This window comes from Acanthopagrus latus, chromosome 1 (genome assembly GCF_904848185.1).
Source record: "Acanthopagrus latus isolate v.2019 chromosome 1, fAcaLat1.1, whole genome shotgun sequence".
In the NCBI taxonomy this organism is placed as follows: Eukaryota; Metazoa; Chordata; class Actinopteri; order Spariformes; family Sparidae; genus Acanthopagrus; species Acanthopagrus latus.
This window is the reverse complement of record NC_051039.1, coordinates 2,034,021-2,056,574: the sequence shown is the minus strand read 5'-3', so window position 1 is coordinate 2,056,574 and position 22,554 is coordinate 2,034,021. Positions and strand designations below refer to the sequence as shown.

General features: G+C 42.3%; 2 protein-coding genes across 2 annotated transcripts; one reads left to right on the top strand and one right to left on the bottom strand.

Annotated features, from left to right (window-relative positions):
* Nucleotides 1–5,559: 5,559 nt before the first annotated feature.
* Nucleotides 5,560–13,103, top strand: ltv1 (LTV1 ribosome biogenesis factor). Its single transcript, XM_037098054.1, has 11 exons — nucleotides 5,560–5,742; nucleotides 6,295–6,426; nucleotides 6,520–6,726; nucleotides 7,091–7,178; nucleotides 7,671–7,803; nucleotides 7,970–8,186; nucleotides 8,371–8,498; nucleotides 8,642–8,781; nucleotides 9,709–9,761; nucleotides 10,724–10,924; nucleotides 12,217–13,103. The coding sequence occupies exons 1-11, from the start codon at nucleotides 5,740–5,742 to the stop codon at nucleotides 12,325–12,327; spliced, it is 1,413 nt and encodes a 470-aa protein (XP_036953949.1). The 5' UTR covers nucleotides 5,560–5,739; the 3' UTR covers nucleotides 12,328–13,103.
* A 179-nt stretch (nucleotides 13,104–13,282) lies between these two features.
* Nucleotides 13,283–21,065, bottom strand: ifngr1 (interferon gamma receptor 1). The gene is made up of 7 exons (XM_037098067.1): nucleotides 20,744–21,065; nucleotides 17,809–17,926; nucleotides 17,429–17,610; nucleotides 17,173–17,333; nucleotides 16,846–17,014; nucleotides 15,747–15,877; nucleotides 13,283–15,306 (listed from the first exon to the last, which is right to left on the bottom strand). Exons 1-7 carry the CDS (start codon nucleotides 20,835–20,837, stop codon nucleotides 14,902–14,904), a joined length of 1,260 nt encoding a protein of 419 aa, XP_036953962.1. The 5' UTR covers nucleotides 20,838–21,065; the 3' UTR covers nucleotides 13,283–14,901.
* Between the last annotated feature and the right edge of the window lie 1,489 nt (nucleotides 21,066–22,554).

Genomic DNA, 22,554 nt, shown 5'->3' with positions numbered 1-22,554 from the left:
GGATGTGAAACAATTGACAGCAGTAACGTTTGAAGTCGAGTCTGGAAAAACACACATGTTGGGTGGAAAACAACCTGTTTATTTATACAGATGGCTGATACAGTAACAGTTATACAGCACTAACAACACCACAAGATACAGTTATTATATATATAAATGCATAAAAAACAACTCAGATTCCTTCATATACAGTTAAAAAACAAAATCACATCATCATCAGAAGAAGATTTGATTTGAAGTAAAAGATAAAAAAAAAATACCTTCAGTGAAATGTCAAAGATTACTTGCATACATCTTAAAAATGACCTAAAAACATAAAGTTATTATACATATACATATACATATACATATCATTATACATATCATTATTATTATTATTATTATACATCACTGTACACAAACTAGTACAGAAACTGAGGGACATCCATAAAACTATTATTAATATTTCTGTTATTATCATTATTAATATGACTGTCAGCTATTTATTCCCATGCTGTCAATATCAATAACATTATTACATTTAGTTTTGTTTATTGTTACTCTTTTGAAAACACTTGATGTGATTAATAAATGGTTAATGTATAGATAATTAAAGTTAATAGTTATTCCACTGTTGACAAACAATCAGATGTTTTACAAACTCTTTATTAATCACTTGTTTATTGTGACGTGGTGACTGATGTTGATACTATGTTGATACGATTTTGATAATACTTTGTTAATGTTAATAAATACTGTGTAGTTCACCTGTAAACATTATTTGGATGAATATTAGAAACTTACAACTGATGTTTATCAACATTTACAGTTGTTTTGTTAACAGGGAAATAACTATTAACTAAAATTTAATTAAGTATAGATTTAATCATTTGATGTTATTATGAAGTGTTACCCCTCTTTATATTAATTTTAATATTTTACTTCACCTCTTAACAACAACAATTAAGACATTGCATGAATTGGCCATCATCAGCATATATAATATAATATGATAAAATATGATAAAATATATATAATATAATATAATATAATATAATATAATATAATATAATATAATATAAAATAAACATATAATATAATATAATATAATATAATATAATATAATATAATATGACATGATGTAATATCATAATATGATATAACACATTATTTAATTTAATATGATATTAAATCATTGAATTCGATATATTACAATATGATATAATATAGAACCTCCTTACATGTACAACAGGTGATAAACCATGATGATTGATTGTTTATTAAGTGTCTGTCTGAGCTGGACGCTGCTCTCCTCTCCTGGTCCTCTGGTTCACAGCCACCACAACAACACAGAGGATCACCAGCAGACCAGGGAGCAGTGAGGACCTCACCGTGTAGAGGGTGAAGTCCATCCCAGAGGGCTCTCTGGACCTCAGAACAGTTCTGGACGATGACACGCACTGTCTACCTCGGCCAGCAACGGCACACCAGTACTCTCCTGTGTCTTCCAGTGAGACATTAGAGAGAATAAACAAGCCGTCATCTCTAAACATGTTCAGTCTGCTCTTCAGATCAGAATCAGGTGCTAAATTAAATTCAAACAAGAGTCTGTCTTCTGTTTGGTTTGACTTGATCCACCAGAAGTGCCACCTACCCTCTATCTGACCTCTGCATCTCAAAGTGACGTTGTCTCCTTCTGAGAAGAGCTCGACAGCAGGTGGGCCAGGTTTGGGGCACACCACCAGGTGATACCGTTGAACATGGTTGTAGATTTCACAAGAGTATGGACCAGAGTGATTTAACTGAAGTGATGAAAACACCAGTGAGTAGTTTTTTCCCACCTCTATGACAGGGCTGCCGAAGATTTCACCTCTCTTTGTCCAAAGTGGAGGCTGGTTGTCGGTGAACTCAGCAGCAGGACACTGTAACACAGCCGTCTCTCCCACTGTGTGGAGGATCGACACCTCTGGTAGGTTTAACTTTACAATCTGACTGCTGACACACTGCTGTTGGTTCATCACCAGACAGGTGTAATATCTGAACTTTGTTAACGTGAGGTTGTAAATACGAAGTCCTGATGAGGTTTTCACCTCTTGGGATCTTCCTTCAACATTGTCCATCGCTGATGTTACACTGTCCCCAGAAACTCTTGTCCAGATGCTGTTCCAATATCCAGAATCAGTCTTGAACCACTGGACGTCCAGATTGTCAGCTGCTCCCTCACATGGCAGGTCCACTATTTCTCCAGCTCTGACTTCAATATTTTCGTATTCATTTCTCATACAAACAATAACAGTGATGTTTTTCTCATGTGTCACGTTGCCCCAACACTCCTCTTGGTACTGACCGGAGTCTGAGTGGGTCAGGTTCTGGATCTTGTAAGAAGAAATATTATTTCTGGTGACAACTGACAGTCGTTGTTTCAAGTCTTCAGGTACTGTGGAGTTCTGGGACCAGAGGGCAGAGGTATTCCACAGGACGAGCTTCTCCTCACCAACAAATCTGGAGATCAGGCAGGAGTCGGCGTCCTCGGGGAGGCTGAAGGTGTAAAAGTCCGATTCCTTTTTGATGATGATACGTTCTTCTGCATGAATGTTGTTGATGAGAGCAAACAGCAGGAAGGAGAGCTCTGCGACTGCAGCCATTCTGCTCTGAGGACGAGCAAACACTGACACCTCTCACCTGATTATCTCTATATTAACCCTCATCAGCAGCTTGTCATTAGTGGTTGGAGGGAGGTGACTTCTTTATCTCACCATCACAGGAAACTTTGACGCATTCGGCTCTGTACCAAAGAATCTAATCAAAAGATCAGACACATGTTGTGAAATGACTTTTAGACACATTAAAGGTTTTAACTTGAGTTTCCTGCAAGATTCATCTGAACAGAAGTCCACAAACTAGTGACCTGCTGTTACACCATGGCTCCTGACAATCCTCATTATTTGCATTATTTCTTGTAACATGTAATCAGACATGTGTGACACGTGTTAGTTTGATTTGCTTAATTACTGCATCAGTAAAACACAAGAAACATTGAGCTTCATCAGCTGACAAAAGTAATAAAATAAAAACATAAAAACAATATTTAAAATGACAACAGCTCTTTTTAACCTGATAAATAACTGAATTATATTTGTCATTTCTAATCAGTTTGTTGTTGCCGTAGTTTTTGGCAGGACCCAGGAGAGGTTTAATGCAGGTGAAGGTGGAGAACGTCAGGCTGGAGAGAGCCGGGTCGCTGCAAGCTGCCAACGAAAAGTCAGGAAAAAACCCAAAACACTGAGAAGTAGCTCTTTAAAGTGACGAGACGAGATCACCTGGCAGCAGGTAGCATGAAGACCAGGACTGCTGCAGGTGTGTGTGTGTGTGTGTGTGTGTGTGTGTGTGTGTGTGTGTGTGTGTGTGTGTGTGTGTGTGTAACACTGTAACACTTGCTGGATCTGTTTCATAAATTCTCAGTGCTGATCCATCGACATTCAAACCAGCTCGTTTATTTCATCATCCTGTCCAAAAATGTCTAACCACAGACGTCTGACACCAGTTAACAGAGCTGTGATTGGTCAGATTGTACCACAGCTTCAAATGTTACAGGTAGATGTTTGTGTTTGAATACAGGTCAGAAGAAATATATCGTCTGTCCAGTCAAAACCACGTAATCTCCAAATGTGGTGTTTTTGATTTGTGTGATCAAACTGAAGGAGGGAGCGCTCCGTTATGAGCTGAGACGGTTCTCGTATTTCTGAAGCCAAACAAACTTTTAACAAACTCATTGAATCACCTGAAAAATGCATCTCCAGAAAGCTGAAAACATGGCTGCTGTATACAGAGGAGTATTAGAACGGAGGAGAGAAATGAGAGCCGGATGTTTTCTGATCGGTCGCTGATGAACTTTCTTAGCTTATGAAACGTTCACACTTTGGAGATCATCACTATGTTTTCAGGAAACCTTCTGTTATCGGTTACAAATCTTCAGATCATGAGTTCTGAGAAGGAGGATGTTGCAACACTGATGCACGTCACAAACACTGTTTCCACCCAGTTTGTATATCGAGTGTCAGATGGATGTTGCAGAAAGTCACCTTACTGTCATTCCTCAGGGCAGCAGTGTCACGTTCCAGGTCCATAAATTAGCTGCAGTTATTTCATTTCATTTCTTTTTAGCCTCACATGAGCTTTTTACCGCTACAGATTGAATCTACGCTTCAGAAATCACAAAGTGGTGTTAATCTGTGGAGATTATCTGGATGAACAGAACCTGGAGGAGTCACAGAGATTAATGTCTGCGAAAATCCAAAATCCAGTAGAAAGATCCTGCAGGGTTGTCCCAATTCAAATGTTCCTTCTTTTCCCTGTTTTTGGAGGACGTACTGCTACGATCCTGCGCAGCCTCACATATCCCAAGATTCTTTGCGTGCAGCGTCCCTGAAGAGAAGAAAGAAAGAAAGAAAGAAATAATGGCCACCTCAGATCTCACATTTGACTGTCAGTATCGGGTCTGTACTCGGTTTCTACTAACTTGAACATCCAACAACAATAACAACAATATGTCTTATATCTTATTGTGACTGTTGACATGTTAGAGACTGTTTTTACTTCATGTGCATAAATGGACCCAGATGAACAGATTCAGATCAGGCTGTGATCGCTGCTTTATTTCACACTGTAACACTGTAAAGTCTAGTTAAACTTTTAAATAAAGAGCAAAGTTTAGGATTATCCTCATGATGATTATATGTTTGCTGTATTAGAACCCTTTAGTCTGTTGACACTAAACATCTTTTACATTTCATTGTGTTTTAGGGAGCAAACAGAGAGTTTCATCACTGTCCGAGGTCAGAACAACATTTGTTCACAGGGTGAAACATTCTGCCGGCTGGATGGAAGTAAGGCAAAAATAAATAATACATAATAAATGATAAATTATACATAATAAATAATAACTTGCCTAAGAACATTTAGTGCTTTATGTAACAGTAAAAGGATTTTAAAATCTATCTTCTGACACACAGGAAGTCAGTGCAGCAACTGAAAACACACATTAAACCAGAACTGAGACAAACACACAGAAACCATTGTGTGCAGCTATAATGATGCTGCATAATGAGAGTATAAACTACTTCAGCTTAACTACTACTACTTTATCATCTACATTGAGGAGTGAAGACACCTGTGTCAGACCTGATGGAAGAAGACATGTCGTTACATTAACAGAAAGTCCTCAGAAGGCTTTATGTAAAGTTATAAGTCATTTAATTAAGGACATAAAGAGAAACAGTGGAGATAAACTGCACTGATCTGTGTTTTCTTGTGTTCACCTGGTGCGACACACTCCAGTCCAGCAGGGGGCGATGACGCGCCTGTGAACCTTCAGCCGCTGGGATTGTACCAATGTGGAGGGAAACAACAAGCCGCAGTCACAACACCATGAAAATCGTGTTAATGTAGAAAGGTTTTTCTAATTCATGTCATTTTTGAATCACAAAACTTCTTTCATTGCAAATAATCAAAATCGATCACGTGCTCTCTCCACTTTAAAGCGCTTTAAGATCGTGTTCACCCCCCCGTTGCTCTCCGCAGTGGTTCCTTCCAGTAACGGCAGCAGCAGCATGGTGGAGGAGAAACCAACGTGGATCAACAACAACAACGACTCTTTCTGGATTTAAACGCTAATTTGCTTTGACAGCTTCCTGTTGTTTGAGGTTTGAGGATCTTTAAAGTTGACCAGTTGAAGAAAACCGTCCGAGATCAAGTTACAAGATGGTAAGATGACGTTTTCAGAGTAAGCTAACATTGTTAGCTAACAGCGGCTAACGTCACTGCTATGTGAGCATCAACAAGCACTGAGCTGGTGGACAGAAACCTCTTTTAACTACACTTTTCACCACAGTAACCTACAGAGATAATTAAGATCATGTTCAAGCCAAATGTGACACTCTGATTTTTCGGTTTTTGTTCCTGTAGCTCGTTAGATCAGCTGTTTCCTGCTCAGCACTGTCGACATTTGGTAGAAGATGAAATCTCTGATTTTAAGTTTATTGTTTTGAGCACCAGAGATGAGCAGCTGAGCCTCCTCACATCAGCTGACATAGTGTCATGATGCAGATTATCTGACTTGTTCATCCTCCTCTTATAAGTTAAAGATGCAAAGTGCTGATTGAAAAGGTTCCCCAGGTGGGAAAAACGCAGGAATCTTTGATTCATAAGAACAACAAGTGTCTGACAAGCTTGTCACTCTGGAGGTCAGAGTCAGGCTGCTCTGCTCTGATGTGTATTCAGCATCCCAACGATTCACTGTGTGTTTGTCTCTTCCAGCCTCATCGAAAGAAGAAATCATTCATCGAGAAGAAGAAGGCCGTGACCTTTCACCTCGTCCACAGAAGTCAGAGAGACCCGCTGGCTGCAGATGAGAAAGCGCCACAGCACGTCCTCCTGCCCACCGCCAAGGTACAGACTCACCGCAGTTCAGCCAGAAATCAGAATTATGATATCATAAAAACACTCAGCAGTACCTGACTCTGTGATTCTGATGAATCTCAGGTGGACGTAGAGAAGAGGCGCGAGGAGCAGAGGGAATTTGGAGTTTTCTTTGATGACGACTACGACTACCTGCAGCACCTGAAAGAGGCGTCGGGCACCACTGAGCTGGTGGCGTCCGGACCCTCACACACTGACAGGCAACGCGTTCATCTCCGCGATGAAGACGAGGAGAGCGAGGAGGAGGAGGAGAGCGACGCCGTCAGGCCTGTGAGTTCACCTGCAGTCGTGAAAATCCTGGAAGTGTGACTCAAAAGATTTCAAATGAAGTCTGGTGGAAAAGAGGGCAAAGGACCGGTTGGGGTAGTTTGTTGTGTAGATGACGCCTCCATGTGGTTATTTAAGGATCACTTCATATTTTTCAGGGTGAACAATACTGAGATGTTATCACGCAGGATAAATCACAAAAACCCAAAACATGGAAGACTTTAATTCTTATTTTTTGTTATTATTTAAGAGAACTTTCATTATGTGCCTGGTCAGATGTCAGTCACTGTTCTGGTCAGCAGATGTTGAGGTTTCTATGAAGTTGTGCACTTTGTAAGAATGTGTTTCTCGTCTTGCTGATGAACAGGCAGCTTCCATCAACCTGCCGTCTTCAGTGTTCGCCTCAGAGTTTGAAGAGGAAGTCGGACTTCTGAACAAAGCTGCTCCGATCTCAGGTAAGAACCTTCATCGACCCCTCGTGGTGACCAGGAGGAACTGTGACAGCAGATGGACTTGATCTTATGAAGTAGTACAGTGTTTAAGTGTCTTGGAAAAATCTTGCTCAGGATTGTATTTTGATTAATTGAATTGAGTGAATTGTCACTGCACACTGAAGCTGAATCACAGAATCACTTTCATCAGATTCAAGGAAGATTTGAATCTAAAAATAACCCTGTTGGAATAGAAAGTAGTTTCCCAGCAACGTCACTTTTCTGAGACTTAATGACGGAAGAATGTTGAACCGCTCTGAAGTTTTGTTAATTCTCTCTAGTAGTTCTGGATCTTCCTTAATGCCTCAGCTCAACTTCATGTTAAACTGGACGTGTATCCAGTTTCCTGTTTGTTTTCTCCAACATGTAAAGTTTTGTCTTTAAAGTCAGTCCAGGTTCAGACGTCGGCGTCGTGTTGTCGTCGTCCTCCTCACTGTTTTGTGTGTTTTCCGTCAGGACCGCGGCTCGACATGGATCCCGACATCGTCGCTGCTCTCGACGAAGACTTCAACTACGACGACCCCGACAACCTCCTGGACGACGACTTCATCCTGAAAGCAAACAGTGCGAATGGAGCAGAGGGCGTAGGGTGAGACATTTCATGAATTAATTGATCGTAAATATTTTATGGTAATGTCAAACTAAATTACACAAAAAATGTGATTCATCCAGCAATCTGCTGAAACACACAGACACAAACTGAAGGGAAACATCTGTAACGTTCAGTGATATTAAGCTGTGATTCTGGTCGACAGAGGTGCTGATGAGGACGATGATGACGAGTGGGAGGACACAGACGAGGAAGGCGACTTCGACTCTGAAGGCGGGTTTTCGGGCGATGAGGACGGCCGCGGTCGAGAGTTCCTGTTCATGGACGAGGAGACGAAGAGTCGATTCACAGAGTACTCGATGACGTCGTCGGTGATGAGGAGGAACGAGCAGCTCACTCTGCTGGACGACCGCTTCGAAAAGGTACACACTCTTTTTTTTTTCTTTACAGATGCACACGCTGATATTCGCTACACTCAGAGATGAAGTGTTCAACTTCCTCTCGTCGATTCTTGGAGCGAGGTATCATGTGGAAAAGTGTCTTAAATCTGTTTTGGTACTTCGTCTTTAGATTTGACATTCAAACAGAAACCGTGTGTTGTTTCAGTTTTACGAACAGTTCGACGAAGATGAGATCGGCGCTCTCGACAACGCGGAGCTGGAAGGATTCATCGAACCGGACAGCGCTCGTCTGGAGGAGATTATCAAAGACTACTTCATACAGAAAGAGAAGGAGTGAGTGGATTCTAGTTTTCTGCCCTCGATCTGATTCATCTTGGCTCTGATGAATCAACTGTTGATGAAGAACTCTGCTTTTTTAGTAATGAAATGTTGTTTTAAGTGGTGCAGCTCAGTAATGTGTGTGTTTCATGTTTTAGATACCTGAGGCCTGATGACTTGGGTCCCAAAGAACTTCCTGTCCTGAAGGAGGAGGAGGAAGACGAGGAGGAGGAAGAAGAGATGGAAACTGTTGTTATTGCAGCTCCAGAAGAGAAGTGGGACTGTGAAACCATCATCAGTGAGTTTAAATTCCACTTACAGTAGGAAGTTAACTTCAACACATTGAAGTCTTTCCAGGAGGAACAGTTAGTTACACACATTAGGTAAGAAGACAGATTTGTAGTTTGTTGTCAAAATAGAGACCAAACTGAACTTTGCTTCTGTTGCAGTGTAAATATTGAAGTTCCTTGTTTCCTTGTTCTTCCACTCGGTCTTAAAGCACCTAATGAAACAGCAGAGCAGACCCCAGAACAGCCAGTGAAAATTTAACTGGATTTATTGAAGGGTACGACTCTTAACTCAACTCAAGATCAGAGTCCATGCTGTCGTCTTTTAACTCTTATCTTAGAAAGTGAATCACAGGTCGGGTCTCGTATTGACGGAGGAGGTGAACTCTGCTCCGCTCGACTGTTGACTGAGACTGACGAGTTTGATTGGGAGACAAAGGTTAAAACCCAACCTCTCCGTATCAGCGCAGCACAGTTCATTTGTCACTGTATGACTTGAGTAAAATCGTCTCTTAGACTCATTTCAACAACTGATTTCATTTTCACATCTAAACTAAACAATCTGAGTCATGAAGTGGAAAAGTTTAAGGATTAATGTTTTTCTGACGGGAGGAAATTGATCATGTGTTGAAACAAACAAAACAACAAACTGTTATTGATAAAAATACATCTCAATGTAACTAGAAGAAGAAACATTAACGTCAGGTCAGTGTTATAAAAAATATGTGATCCACAACCTCTGACTGTGATTATAGAGAGTCAGCAGAGAAGAGATCTACGACACAAAGCTGGAGGCTGGGACTGATTTAGAATGATGGGTGTCATCAGGTCTAAAGGGTCAAATACATCAGTTTCATGCTCATTTATAGTGACACTGACTGTATTCTGTACATGTTGTTTCTGTATGTTTTAGTTTGACTGTCTCTCGTCTCCTGCAGGCACATACTCCAACATCTACAACAGACCCAAAATCATAGAAGACCCACCGAAGGTATGAAAACACTTTGTCTTCTTTTCACCTGCTGTCAGATACGATGTAGAAGAAGACACACACTAGAAACCAGAGGAGAGAAGCGACAGAGGAAGAGACGTCGGAGGCCGTAAACAGACAGAGAGGGAGGCTGGAATGTGCAGAAAAGTCGTGTTAGTGTCTCGTATCTGCAGAGAGTTTCTGATTTTCTCTCTTTGTTGCTGCTCGGGACGCTTTACCAACCCAACATGTGTCTATTTGACGTCCTGGGAATGAGACTCAACAATCAACTGTCTTTGTGGTGCGTTCAGGAACAGCTGGGACAAATCCTACTGATTCTACCTTTAACTTTAATAGTCTTTGAATTGTATTAATATGACGTGAGCTTCAGTTAGCTTTGAGCACAAATGTCCTTCAGAGGGAGACTTTTTACTCTGATACTCTGAGTCCATGTCAGAGCCTGAACTCTGTCACTGTGCTGGAGGAAACGATGCGTGGACTGCTGACAGCGCTGCTAAAAATACCAAACACTTCCTCTCCTTCCTGTCAGACAGGTGTATGACCAGCTGGTGTCGTGTGTCACATCAGCTGCTGTGACTCTGCTGAGGACAGAAAGCTGCAGGTGGCAGCAAACAAACACACGTCTGCAGAGTAAAGATGTTTTCTACATGAAACAACAGAAATCTGCATGATAACCTGTTGAATTCTGATATTTAAGACTGCACATGTACCACATGTACCATACCTGGTATCATCACTTCACATCAACACGATCAAGTTGTTGAATACAATCGAGGCAGAGCGAGAAAGTGACGGAGCCGGATTTCACCACTCTGACTCATTTCAAGTTTTATTTATGTTTCCCACCACATCCCAAATCACACTGTTCCCAAGATACAGAGATCCTGCACTGTGAGAACCTTCACTGAAGAGTTAGATTGATTATTGTTCTTCTTATTATTATTACATTTTTTCATCCTCAGCCAAAGCAGATCCGCGTGTCCGTTAAGACGGGCATCCCTCTGGACGTCCTTCCTGCCAGAGGCCCGACTGCCAAGCAGGCGGAGCGCATGGCGAGGATCAACGACTCGGACCTGCCCCGCGTGTCCACCCAGCCCCGCAGCAAGGACGAGAGCAAGGAGGACAGGAGAGAGAGGAAGCTGGCCATCAAGGAGGAACGCAAGGTGAGAAACAAGGAGGGAGGAAGATGTCCGGGTGGCTACAAACCATCTCACCATTCCAACATTAACTTTAAACTAAGAGCCGAACTAAAACAGATCATCGCCCATCAGTACACTCATTCACATCAGACGAAGCTTTTATCAAACAAGGTGTAAAAGCAAACAAGACATCCAGAAGTCATGAGTCATTCCTCAGTAACTCACCTGTGACGTCCCAGTTCACCTCATGGACGCTCCACAAAGAATCAGAAGAGTTCAGGGAAGTGTGAGATTGTGAAATAATGTGATGGGGAGCAAAGGAATTAATACTTTGTCTCAGGAAATGAGCTGTGACTTGCACATTTCCTGCACCCACTGAAAAAAGGTTCAGTAAGTATCGCACAAAGAAAGCAAACTGAAAAAAAGAGCTGAATGAAACTTTACTGCCAGTGAAAAGATCCTAACTGGTAAAATCTAGTTGGATTAAGTTATATTTACTGAGATCTGCGGCACCAAATCACTTATGATTGTGACAGAACGGAGATACGAATCATTAAAAAGTGAAAGATTGTTTGTTTTGGTGAAGAAAAAGATTAATTCTTATTAACCAGATGAAATAGACGCATGTTGTTGATGATCTTTGTGGTTTCTTGGATGTTCAGGACACATTTCAACCCAGTCCACTGAAAAATATGTTGATGATGAGGCTTCAAGTATACAAACAAAGAATCATTAAAAAGATTGAGTTTATCTCTGAGGGCTAACTTAAACAAATTCATTCAAAACATTTTAAAATATGTCCGTCTACATCTGGATTTTGTGAGGTCTCACAAACACAACAGACGTTTTTTACAAGAAGCAAAAATAAGAAAGGAGCTTTATCAGCGTCATCAGGACGCTGCAGCAACATCAACAAACATCCTGCAGCCGCCGTCACGTCTTATCTGATTGTTCTAGCTGAACCTCACCAAGCTGGACTGAAGAAAACAAACACGACGAAACGTCTCCAGCAAAATATACAAACTTCACATAGGATCCTGTCGCTGATCGGCCAAAATACACTTTCAAGAGCCTTTAATTTCATCCTGGTGATATTCTGTCTCAAACAAGAGCTACAGAAACATTTGGATAATAAAACCCTGATCGGCTCGATCGGATGTTTCATGCCAGTGATTTGTTTGAGGTGCCAGTAACTAAAGATCCAGATTATTCTGTGTTTACTTTGCAAACACCACAGCCTGGATTCATTTACCAAAATAAATTAGTACTGCAATTAATCTGAAATCTGACAACAAGTTCTACTTTTGTTTGAACAGGAGAGGAGAGCAGAGAAGAAAGCCAACAAGATGGCGTTCAAAGAAGAGAAGGTCCGACAGGAGAAGCAGATGTTGAGCCTGAGAACGAACATTCAAGGCCTGAAGCTTTAGTATCCGCCCGCCCGCACGCACAGACTTTATACCTGCTGATGACGTCATCCGTGGACCCGCTGCCCAACGAGCCCAGACAGGACTGACGGGCGCTCAGATCATCCTGAGACTCAACTGTAAATACAAGGAGCAAGAATGAAGTTCCTCCTCAGTAAAAGAGCTCACATCATCATCTTCATCTTCATCATCATCTTCATCTTCATCTTCTCACAGCTGGAACACTGACGGAGATCTGTCACGTGTCAACAGTGTTTAACTTTCGATGACCAAAACTTAGAAGCAGAACAAAACAACACAGGTAGCTCAGCGTTCGCCTGCAGCTCCACACCCAGATATTTATCATGTGTGCAGGAGGACGATCAGCTGACTGATACCAGAGGAGAGTCTGACAGTGTCGCAGGTGAAGAGTTTGTTCTGGGACACGTTTGAGAAACTGTAATATTGTTTTAACTTAATCCTGACCGGAGAAGAAAAAAAAAAAAGTCTGTCAGCTAACTTGGCTTGGCACAAAGACTCGAAACAGGAGGAACCAACTTGTCTGAAGGTCGGGAAGAAACAATCACCAGCTCCTCTGAAGCTCAGCCATCAACACGTCATCTGTCTGATCAGCCCAGTGGACATTTGCATTTGTTATCTGTCAGACTCACCTCATCATCAGGATGTGGATCTAGAACCTCCAGATGGACCCAGCCGACAGACACCTTTCTTATATTTGGAGTTAATTAAATAAAATATCAATATTTTGTGTTTATTAAAAAACAAAAACAACTCCTGAATGTGATTCCTGTGAGATTTCTTTAGTTGAACTTTCCTCCAGATGAGCTGATCATCATCATCATCATCATCATCATCATCATCAGACTGGTTTTTATCTGAGCATCAGATCAACACCCGGAAACTTCAGGCAGGGCAGCAGGTCACATCTCACTGCAGTCAGAACAACATTCAGACTCTGTTTGTTTGGCTTAGATTCGTCTTTATTATAATCATATTGGCAGACTTATAAAAATAAAATGCACGACGACAACAAGAGGTCAAACAAATGTGGAACATTAAAATCAAGTGGAACCTGAAGTAACGTAAACAAACTACATGAGGCGAATAAAAGCAAACCAGTCCCGAGGCTGCAGAGCCGGTCCAGCAGGTCGCTCAGCAGCACATAACTCACAACCTGACCGACTCCGGCAGGGACGAGGTGTGGCACAATCCGACGCTTAAAGACCGAGAGTTTCTCAACACCTGTAATCACCTGCTGTCAGGGCGGAAAGTCCAGACGGAACAATAAATCAAAACCCTGAAAACCGTCAGCGCAGTCTAAAGGATCAGTTCACACATTTCTCTCTTTAAGTTGACTTCTTGTGGTACTTCATCAGTCCAAGTTTGAAGATGTAAGTTCTGCAGTAGAAATTTACATTTAAACGTTGGGCTGCATCTTTTTGCATATCTTCTCTCTGTCAGTCCAAAGGAATCGTCCCATCTGAAGACTGAAGACTGATCTCTGGATTTTCTTTGACATAAAAAAAACAAGTTTTAAAATGTATGACGATGCGATAACGACTTCATAAGAGGTTTAACTGTACAGAAACAGCAGATCTTCTCACCGACGATCTCGTTTGATGATGCGGGTCACATCGAGGCGAGCGCGTTAAATTAAGACGGATTCAAAACAAGTTAAAAGTTCCTCATAGCATGTTTAAAAGTTTACAAGTCTGAACGGCACAATCGAAATCTACAAACAGAAATAAATCGTCTACAGGACATGATGCCACTTGATGCAAGTGAGAAAATGCCCTTTTTTTCCCCGTGAACTGTCCCTTTAAAGAATAATAAAACAATAATTGCTGGCACAGATTAAAACCTGGAACAAGATATAACCTATAGAAGAGCGTCTACAGAGAGCTGCCGTCATTTTCTCAAGATAAAACTCCCTGTTGTGATCGAAGCTGCCAATCACAGAAAAAACAAAAAGCTGATGTGACTTTGGTTTTTCCAGTCTGAACATAATGTGACAGCTGATAGAATCATGTTATAAAACTCCTGCTACTCACATTTTACCACCTGATAATAAGCATGTCCTGTTACAGAACATACACACAGCAGCTAACTGAGTAATTCATTAAACATATAATCAAGCAGCTTTTTAGCTTTAAATGCCCGTCCACAGACAGAGAGCAGCTGACGGTGCCTCCACCATCACCGCGTTCATTCTCTGGTCCAACCGAGTCAAAATGGCAACATTTCCTATTAATCTCCTCTGAGACATGTTAAATACGAGTGTAGATTTCATATTACTGAACATTCACATGCTGGTCAGTGCAGATGATGCACGCCAACGTCTTTTCAATCCTCTTCCCGTCACAGTTCTTTGGCTTCCTCCCGCCTCTCTCTCTCTCTCACATTCATCAGTGCTGTTTACAGTCCTGAAGAATCTGAGTGGATTTCTCCTCCGAGTCTCTTGAGCGAGAGTTAAAGTGTGTTTGTCTGCTTGGACCTTATCGTGCACGTTGTGTCTGTTACCAGTTGAATCGTCATTAAATGATCTTTAATCCCAAACGAAGCCCTCAGACTGATGTTCTACCTCCCCAGGTACGCTGTGACCATCTCTCCATCACCTATGTCCACTTGCACATTGTCCATTGGCAGATTGTGTGGCCGGTCATATGGCCGGTCAGACTCCTCCTCCTCCTCCTGTTGCTCCTCCTCTCCCACCTCGTCCCAGTGCAACGAAACACACTCCGTTTTCACCGAGCTGTCTGCCGAGTCGTCGTCCGTCCTGTTTCCCTCGTACATCAGCGCCGTGGCCTCTTGCTCGCGCTTGCTGCTCGCTGAAAATCCTTCCTCCGAGTCAGACCAGAAGCCTCTGTCCTGCAGGTCCTCGGTACACTCGTCCAGGGGGAGGACTCCAGTCGGCGTGACGACGACCATGTTGGGGTCGGACACAGTGTTGTACCTCAGGTCCTGTCTGAGGGGTTCTGACCACTGTGATGAGAACACAAGGACAGACAGGAGGTTCTAAAACCTGTTCTGGGTAACAGAACCTGAACATGTTGCAATATCTTAAAGCTGCACAGAGCATCTTGGATCTGATTCAGGATTACTCTCGATCTCTCCGAGCTGCGTGATTATAGATCCCACCAAAGCTCAAGAACAAGTTGCGTTCTCTCTGTTCGACTCAACGGTTACCTCACTCAGTAGCTCTGGTTCTGCCGGGTCTCCAGCTGAAGCTCTGCAGGTAAGTCCGACAGAGAGGCTGAACGGGTCGGTGTCACATCAACAGAGCTATGTGAGCTGATAGCTCGAGTCAAACATGGAGGACGCAGCTGGGCCCTGTGAGGACTTGGTGGGATCAATAATAATGCAGCTCAGCAGGAACGGAGGGAAATTATTCTAACAGATTTCACTGATCATGGGAGCAGTACCAGAGGACGGGGCAGATCCTCGCTCGTCTTCATCGTCCAGGCCTTCGTTACACAGACGCAAACTGTTATCAAGCTGATGACGACGGCGGCGAGCGACAGCAGCACAGCCAGCAGGACGACCAGGTGATCCTCTGCAATCAGAACAGAAGCTTTTCAGTTTCACTGTTTCGTCGGAGATCAGAAAGAAACTCAGTGGACTTCTTAAAAAGGAACATTATGTAGTTTTGGGGGAGACGTTTTAATCAGAAGATAAAGATCTTCATTTCCAAACTGTCTTTGTCTTCATGACCAAAAAGGACGACACAGTTCATACTGTTATACTTTGTTTACAAGTGGCGGACCCTGCCACCTCTCTAGCTTACCTTATTTTCCTGTTAGAACAACTCGTTTATTCGCTTAAGTAAATATATTTCTAAATTTGTGTTATTACCTCATTAATATTGTAATTATTGAAATTCAGGGACAGTGATTTATATTCTGCCCCCTCGTGTCTGTACAACCCTGATTCATAACGAGTCAAAACGTGTAGAGAATATACAGAATTATCTTCACTGTTCACTGACGGCAGGTTAACAAAAGCATTCCTGAGCCGGTGTCGTAAAAGTGAACTTCGCCCCGTCATCGCTCGGGAACGACTGATCCTTTTACAGGACGCCGTCATGAGACGCACAGTTAGAGACGAGCTCAGCGAGTTTTTTTTCTCCACGCCTTTATTTTCCACTGAGCTTTCTGGATGCCAAACATCTTCAGGTACTGCGCTCGACTGCAACTTCAACTCAAGTCAACATTCATATATTTAGTTTATTCACGTTTTATGCACCTTTATAATCTACTTCATTTATCTGACAACTTTAGAAACTAGTTACTCCTCAAATTAGGATTTTTCCGCTCCAGATGTGCTGATATTGAATATTTTTGACTATCTGTGATAAACACAACAACACGAGGCGACTGGTCGGTTCCGTCTCTTTACTGGTTTTGAGGTTCTTCTTATTAGTATTTTCCAGTGAGACGACAGCGCTCAGTGTGACCAGAAGTTTTTGTAAACTGGCATCATCGAACACACGTTGTGAAACAAAGAAGACACAGACACACGTACCAGCCGGCTCGTCGGCACAGACGCGCTCGACCTTTCTGAACAAAATTTGGCCGACACCGATCGAATCAAACAGCGTTCCATCCAGCGCCACACATCTCTCCACGCCGCCGAGAAACCCGACGTCAAGTTTGCAGCTTTCCTCTCTCGCTGTGCATTTGTAAGAATATGTCTGAAAGTCAGAACACACGGAAAATTAGTATCAACGATGCGTTTTAAGGATCATGAACAAAGCATCTGACCCCTGGTGTTTTCTTCACAGACGTACTTTTCAGACTCACGTCGATCTACAGGCACAGTCGCCAGGCGTCAGTCACATCAGTTACTAACCTTCGATGAGCCGCCTGACGGATTTGTGGAGGCTCTGAGATCAAACCAGGCATCAGACGGGTTGTTGGCTTTCAGGCTGTAGACGTGGAAGGGATTTCTGAAACTCACGGTGGCTCCTGAGTCCGTCCACTTCAGATCCACGGGGGGGAAATCCAACTCACCTGTGGGGAGAAATTAAAGATTTATGTTCGCTACAGGAGAAACTTGAGGTTATTTCTATACACATCAACACATGTTGCATCTATATGTCACTTACATTTCACATCGACCGTCTTCATAGTGTTGAAGCTGAAGGTTTTGGACTGAACTGGTTCAGACTGGTTTCCTCCCTGCTCGGCTGTCACTGTGACATAGAAGTTGTCCATGTAGCTGCTCTCAGACGACCAGATGAAGCTGGTCAGATCACACTGCTGGTCTCTGGTTTTTATCTCGTGAGACCTTGAAAGTGAACAACAACACAGCAGATTAACCTCCTGTTACCACGAGATCAGCAGCCAGAAACACACACACAAAAAAAAAACCAGTCTCACACATCATATATGCAGAGAGGCTGTTGATATTATGCAGAAGTGTTTCTGGGATCTGTTCAGAGTCTTTTTCATGTATTGATGAAGAGTTTTTGTTGTTGATTCTTACTCAGCTGCACATCCGACACGGACGCTGAAGACGGTCGGCGGCTGCTGTCTGCTGAACTCCCAGCTGGCTGTCACGTTGAGGTTTTCGCAGCTCACTCTCAGGTTTGTTGGAGGCGGAACTGCGAGCAAGAAAACAGGAAAGACGCATAAATATACAAAAACAACTGCACAGCTGCTCATCACACAGCGGAGCAGCCAGCCGGTCCAGAGTCCAGCACACCAGTGAACATCTGGGCTAACTGTTGCACTTCAATACAGATTCCAACGACTCATGACGACTAGTGATGAGACACATGCACCACGGGAGTTTTTTAAACTATCCTCATTGATACCTGCAGGGTGGACAAAATAATAGATACATCCGCCAGCCTCAGAAGGATCATTACACTGAATCGACACGTCTTAAAACTTTATAACCTGGTTATAAAACATTTATTGCAGAGCTGCTGGTTGGTTAGATTCAGCGCCTGACGCTGCTGTGTGACCTCTGCAGTGACCTGTTGTTTAGAACAGCCACTGATCTCCAGCCAAGAGAAAACTCATCAGAGAAATCATCTGCAAACGACTGTCTGGATGACGATCTTACAGCACATCCAGTCATGCTGGGCACCTTCTTAACTAATTATAGAATCACTTCACGTCACGCCGTCCTCCCGTCAGTCAGTCGTCAACTTTGACTCTGATTTCACGTCAGACAGACGCAGCAGGACTGAATTATTTCACTGATTACTGCACAAAAACACACACATTTATGACTTTATTCACTGAATTTGGTGAAACTGGTTCCTGATGAACAGATGCTAACAGTGGCTCCAGGTGAACACGGCCGGTGTCGGTTTGACAACATGGAATCCAGTAACGAGGTGGTTTCCAGAGTGAAGACGACCATTTTTTCTTGGAGGGAAACAACTGAACCTTAAAGGTCGGCCGCGGGACAAACACAAACAGCTGTCATCGCATGATATCAAACTAAAACTCTACCATTCAAAGTTCAAAGGACCGACTGACCCAAACTGCAGCTTCACTTCCATGATGCAAGATAGAAAATGACACATGTAAAGGTCGAATCTGTTTGTTTGGACTTTCACTCAGTCTGACACTGATCAGGACGTCGGATTCTTACTTAACATAAATAAATACTTTCATACTTCCACCACCACAAACTCTGAAAGGTGAGTCGTCTCTGAGTGAGCTGCTGTGATTCTGCTGTCACACGTTTGATCAGATACCAAACCACACCCTCTAACACACACACACACACACACGCGCGCGCGCGCGCACACACACACACACACCTCAACCTTTGCTTTGCAATGTGGATGAGTATCGGTGTCACAGTTGTTCAGGTGAAACAAGGTGTTATAAAACTTTCACCCGGACAGGAGCGCTGGTACAGGAAGTGTTACCATGTTCAGACTTCTCCACCATGTAGTCACATCCACCCAGAAAGAGGATCTCACAAAAACCACGTCACGCTCACATCTGCCCCGACAGAGGCAGAGGCAGCCAGTAAGACACCACATCACGTAGAAATGATGAGCGTTAGAGGAAGCGACTGCTCTCTGACGCTCACATGGTTAAAACTCCAGCTCTCAGGTCGCCCTGCGTCTGGTTAATCACTCAGCTGATCATAAAACTGTGATGAGTTCACTGCACGCTGAGAACAACCACAGCCGTGACTGACAGATGAACTCTGAACGCTCTAGAAACACTTTTATATTCATCGGTCAGATGTCACTAAGACTGAAAAAAACTTGATTTTTAGTTGTTTTTCTCTCAAAACTTAAAGGAAAACTTCACCCCAAAAACTAAAATGATGTCATCAGCTCTGCTCTTTAAGCTCTTTTACTGTCATTATTGATCATTACAGTGCCACTGTGTGTTTTGGCTGCTGTGATGAAGAAACTTCCCCATTTGCGAGACAAAAAAAAAAAAAAAAAGGAAATTCTGATGCTGATTCTGAAGTTGTTTTGAAAAGATGACGACACCTCCAGAGTCGGGAAGTTAAAACCACACGTAGTTCAGCCTGGAAGAAGATTTAGCAACAACTTACACTCATTATCCTCATTTAACTCAGCGTTAAATAAATCAACATATGGTGATTATGAAAATATAACAGCCTGCAAAAAAATTCACATGCCAGCAGAAACATGCCTCTTAACTCAACAGCACAGGAACTCCAGAGACACCAGAACCAGAACCAGAACCAGAACCAGGCTGTCACAGTTCTGTTCGGTACCACAAACATCTGTACCAGCACTAACAAGCCGCTCACATGCAGCACCGGCTGGACACCAGAACTGGACCTCAGCAACACTTCAGACATGTTGTGACATCACGAAGACTTCCACCTCATCCACTTTGTCACCGGAGGAAAATAAAATAAAATCATTTTATATAGGTCTTTTTTTTATATTAAAGAAAATTCGTGTTATTTCTTGGGAAATTATCTTTTAAACTGACGAACATCGTGTGTGATTAATGTCACAATACAAAACAGGATAACCGGAAGGGGGCGGGGCTTCTGCTAACTACTGTCGCTCACACATTCTTTTATTTTTAATAATATAATTTTAGTGTAACAGAGAAGATTAATATCGACAAATATCCCTCAGCCATCACAGGTTAACAGAGGCTGAAGTCAGTTCTAATCATTGTCACTGATCAGCTGTCAATCATCCGGTCACAGGTCGTCAGGGGCAACAGACTTTACAGCTGTGGGAATAAATAAATAAATCATCCATAACAAACATGTCAGGAGTTTCTTTACAGATGTCAAACACGTCATTTAAAGATGAAATAAATAGTTCAAATTCTAACCTGCTTCTATTGTTCGTAGTATTCCGGTTACAAATCTTCATGATTAAATCTTCTGATCTTTGTGTAGCAAATCATCACTGTGCAGTTTTCTGTTTTAAATAACTGAGACTACTCACCGATCACAGCAGAGGCTCCGCTCATCACCGCCAGAAGAAGAAGAGGAAGATGAGGAGGAAGCAGAGGGGCCCTGAATGCACCGTCCAGCAGCATGGCTCCGGCCCTCAAACTGCCCAACAAACACCCGAAAAACTGCTGAATGAAACGAGTGAGAACTAAATAAAAGGAGTGAGAATCCAGCGAGCCTTCATGAGAAACACCGCGTCTTTCTCAGCTGTCCGCTTCCTGGAATTCCTCCGTCAGTTCCACAGAAAACACCTCTGAGAGCTGATTCACATCCTGCGGTGTGTGTGTGTGTGTGTGTGTGGGTGTAATGAGACCAATCAGTACAATAAACCTGGAAAAACACCTTGATGACGTCAACGACGGATGTCTGCTGATAAACTTTTCAGAATAAAGGTGTTAGATGTTTTTTTTTTTTTAATTTTTTAAATTTATTTGTAGAGGGGAAACATGGTGGAGAGATGGATCAATGAACCAGCAGATCAGTTAATGTATCGGATAAATTCCTCACAAGAGAACATGCACATGAATATAAATACATCCAGGAAAGAGTTAAAATTTAATATTTCATCATGATTGGAACTTAATTTGTACACCAGAGACCCGAGATCATAAAAATCCAAATCTACTGGAGTGAAAGTCTTGAAGTATCTGATATTAAATATCAGAAGTGCAGTAAAAATGAATAATACAAATATTTACATGTCTGTATTGTTCAGATATTCAGCTGTGAATTATCTGATTATTCTCACAAAATACAGGTGGTATTAACAAATAATACTGGACTCCTCAGGACTGTTATATGATTTATAAGAAAACAGAAAGCAATGTTGAAATGTAAACCAATCAAATCAAATGCTTTATATGTGAACATATAAGCAATGAGAAATGATTTCCGGGTTCGTGAACGCCCCCTGCACAGGTGAGGCAGCTCAGGATGGATCCAGGTGTTTGTCGCCACCTGCAGTTCACATCCTGACAGGACATGAACTCCATCTTGAAATCTGTGGCACAAAAACAAATAAAAAACAAAAAACAAAAACGTTTAATTCAAACTTCAGCTCACTTTTATCTGTTTTCTTTCATATTTTATAAATTCTGATTGTATTTTTATTTTGCATTGAAACGCTTGTTGTGAAAAACAAACATTAAACATGATTTCACCAAACAAACAACAACACAGAGAAACTACAGAGTTACTAGTGACGGTTCTGAGGTTTTTGTGCTTCCTGCATGTCTGTGACAACTTTAGCAGCATATTTTTTAATTCATGTATTTTATCAGCGGTCAGATTTGATAATCAGACGAATGTTACGAGAATTTGCTGAGCCAGTGATCCGTCACCCGACAGCGTGCAGTAAATACGAGTATATCATGACTTTTACTTGTACTTTTGAAACTTAAGTACATTTAAAATCAGATACTGTGAGATTTCCAGCACTCCCTCTAAGAAGAAGCACTAAAAGGTGATTCAAAGTGTTTCCAGGTTGTTTCTCAGGCTGGTCTGGCTTCTTGTGTCTCTGCTGTCCAGTCGTTGTCGTTTCATCCGGAGCTTTCTGTGACAAAGCATGTTTATCGTGCCGGCGTGCCAACAGCATCCAACTTCAGCAGAGTGAAAAGCAAATCCTCTTACAGGATTACAGCTGCAGTCTTTTACTGAGTCACAGCACGAACAGTATTCAGCCCAGGATCAGCAGCAGCAGCCCTGCTGAACACTCACAGCTTCCCTCAGCTGCCAGCTGGAGACAAAACTCAGATTATTGTAAGATTTGGACTCATTTGGACCTCAGCTCAGTACTCAGGACTC

Coding starts and splice junctions, on each gene's coding strand:
- ltv1 (XM_037098054.1), top strand. Junction 7,804..7,969: donor AATGGAGCAGAGGGCGTAGG/GTGAGACATTTC, acceptor TCTGGTCGACAG/AGGTGCTGATGAGGACGATG. Junction 8,499..8,641: donor TTCATACAGAAAGAGAAGGA/GTGAGTGGATTC, acceptor TTCATGTTTTAG/ATACCTGAGGCCTGATGACT.
- ifngr1 (XM_037098067.1), bottom strand. CDS start 20,837: ATGCTGCTGGACGGTGCATTCAGGGCCCCTCTGCTTCCTCCTCATCTT. Junction 17,927..20,743: donor CGGAGCCTCTGCTGTGATCG/GTGAGTAGTCTC, acceptor TCTTGCTCGCAG/TTCCGCCTCCAACAAACCTG. Junction 15,878..16,845: donor CTGTGCCGACGAGCCGGCTG/GTACGTGTGTCT, acceptor TTCTGATTGCAG/AGGATCACCTGGTCGTCCTG.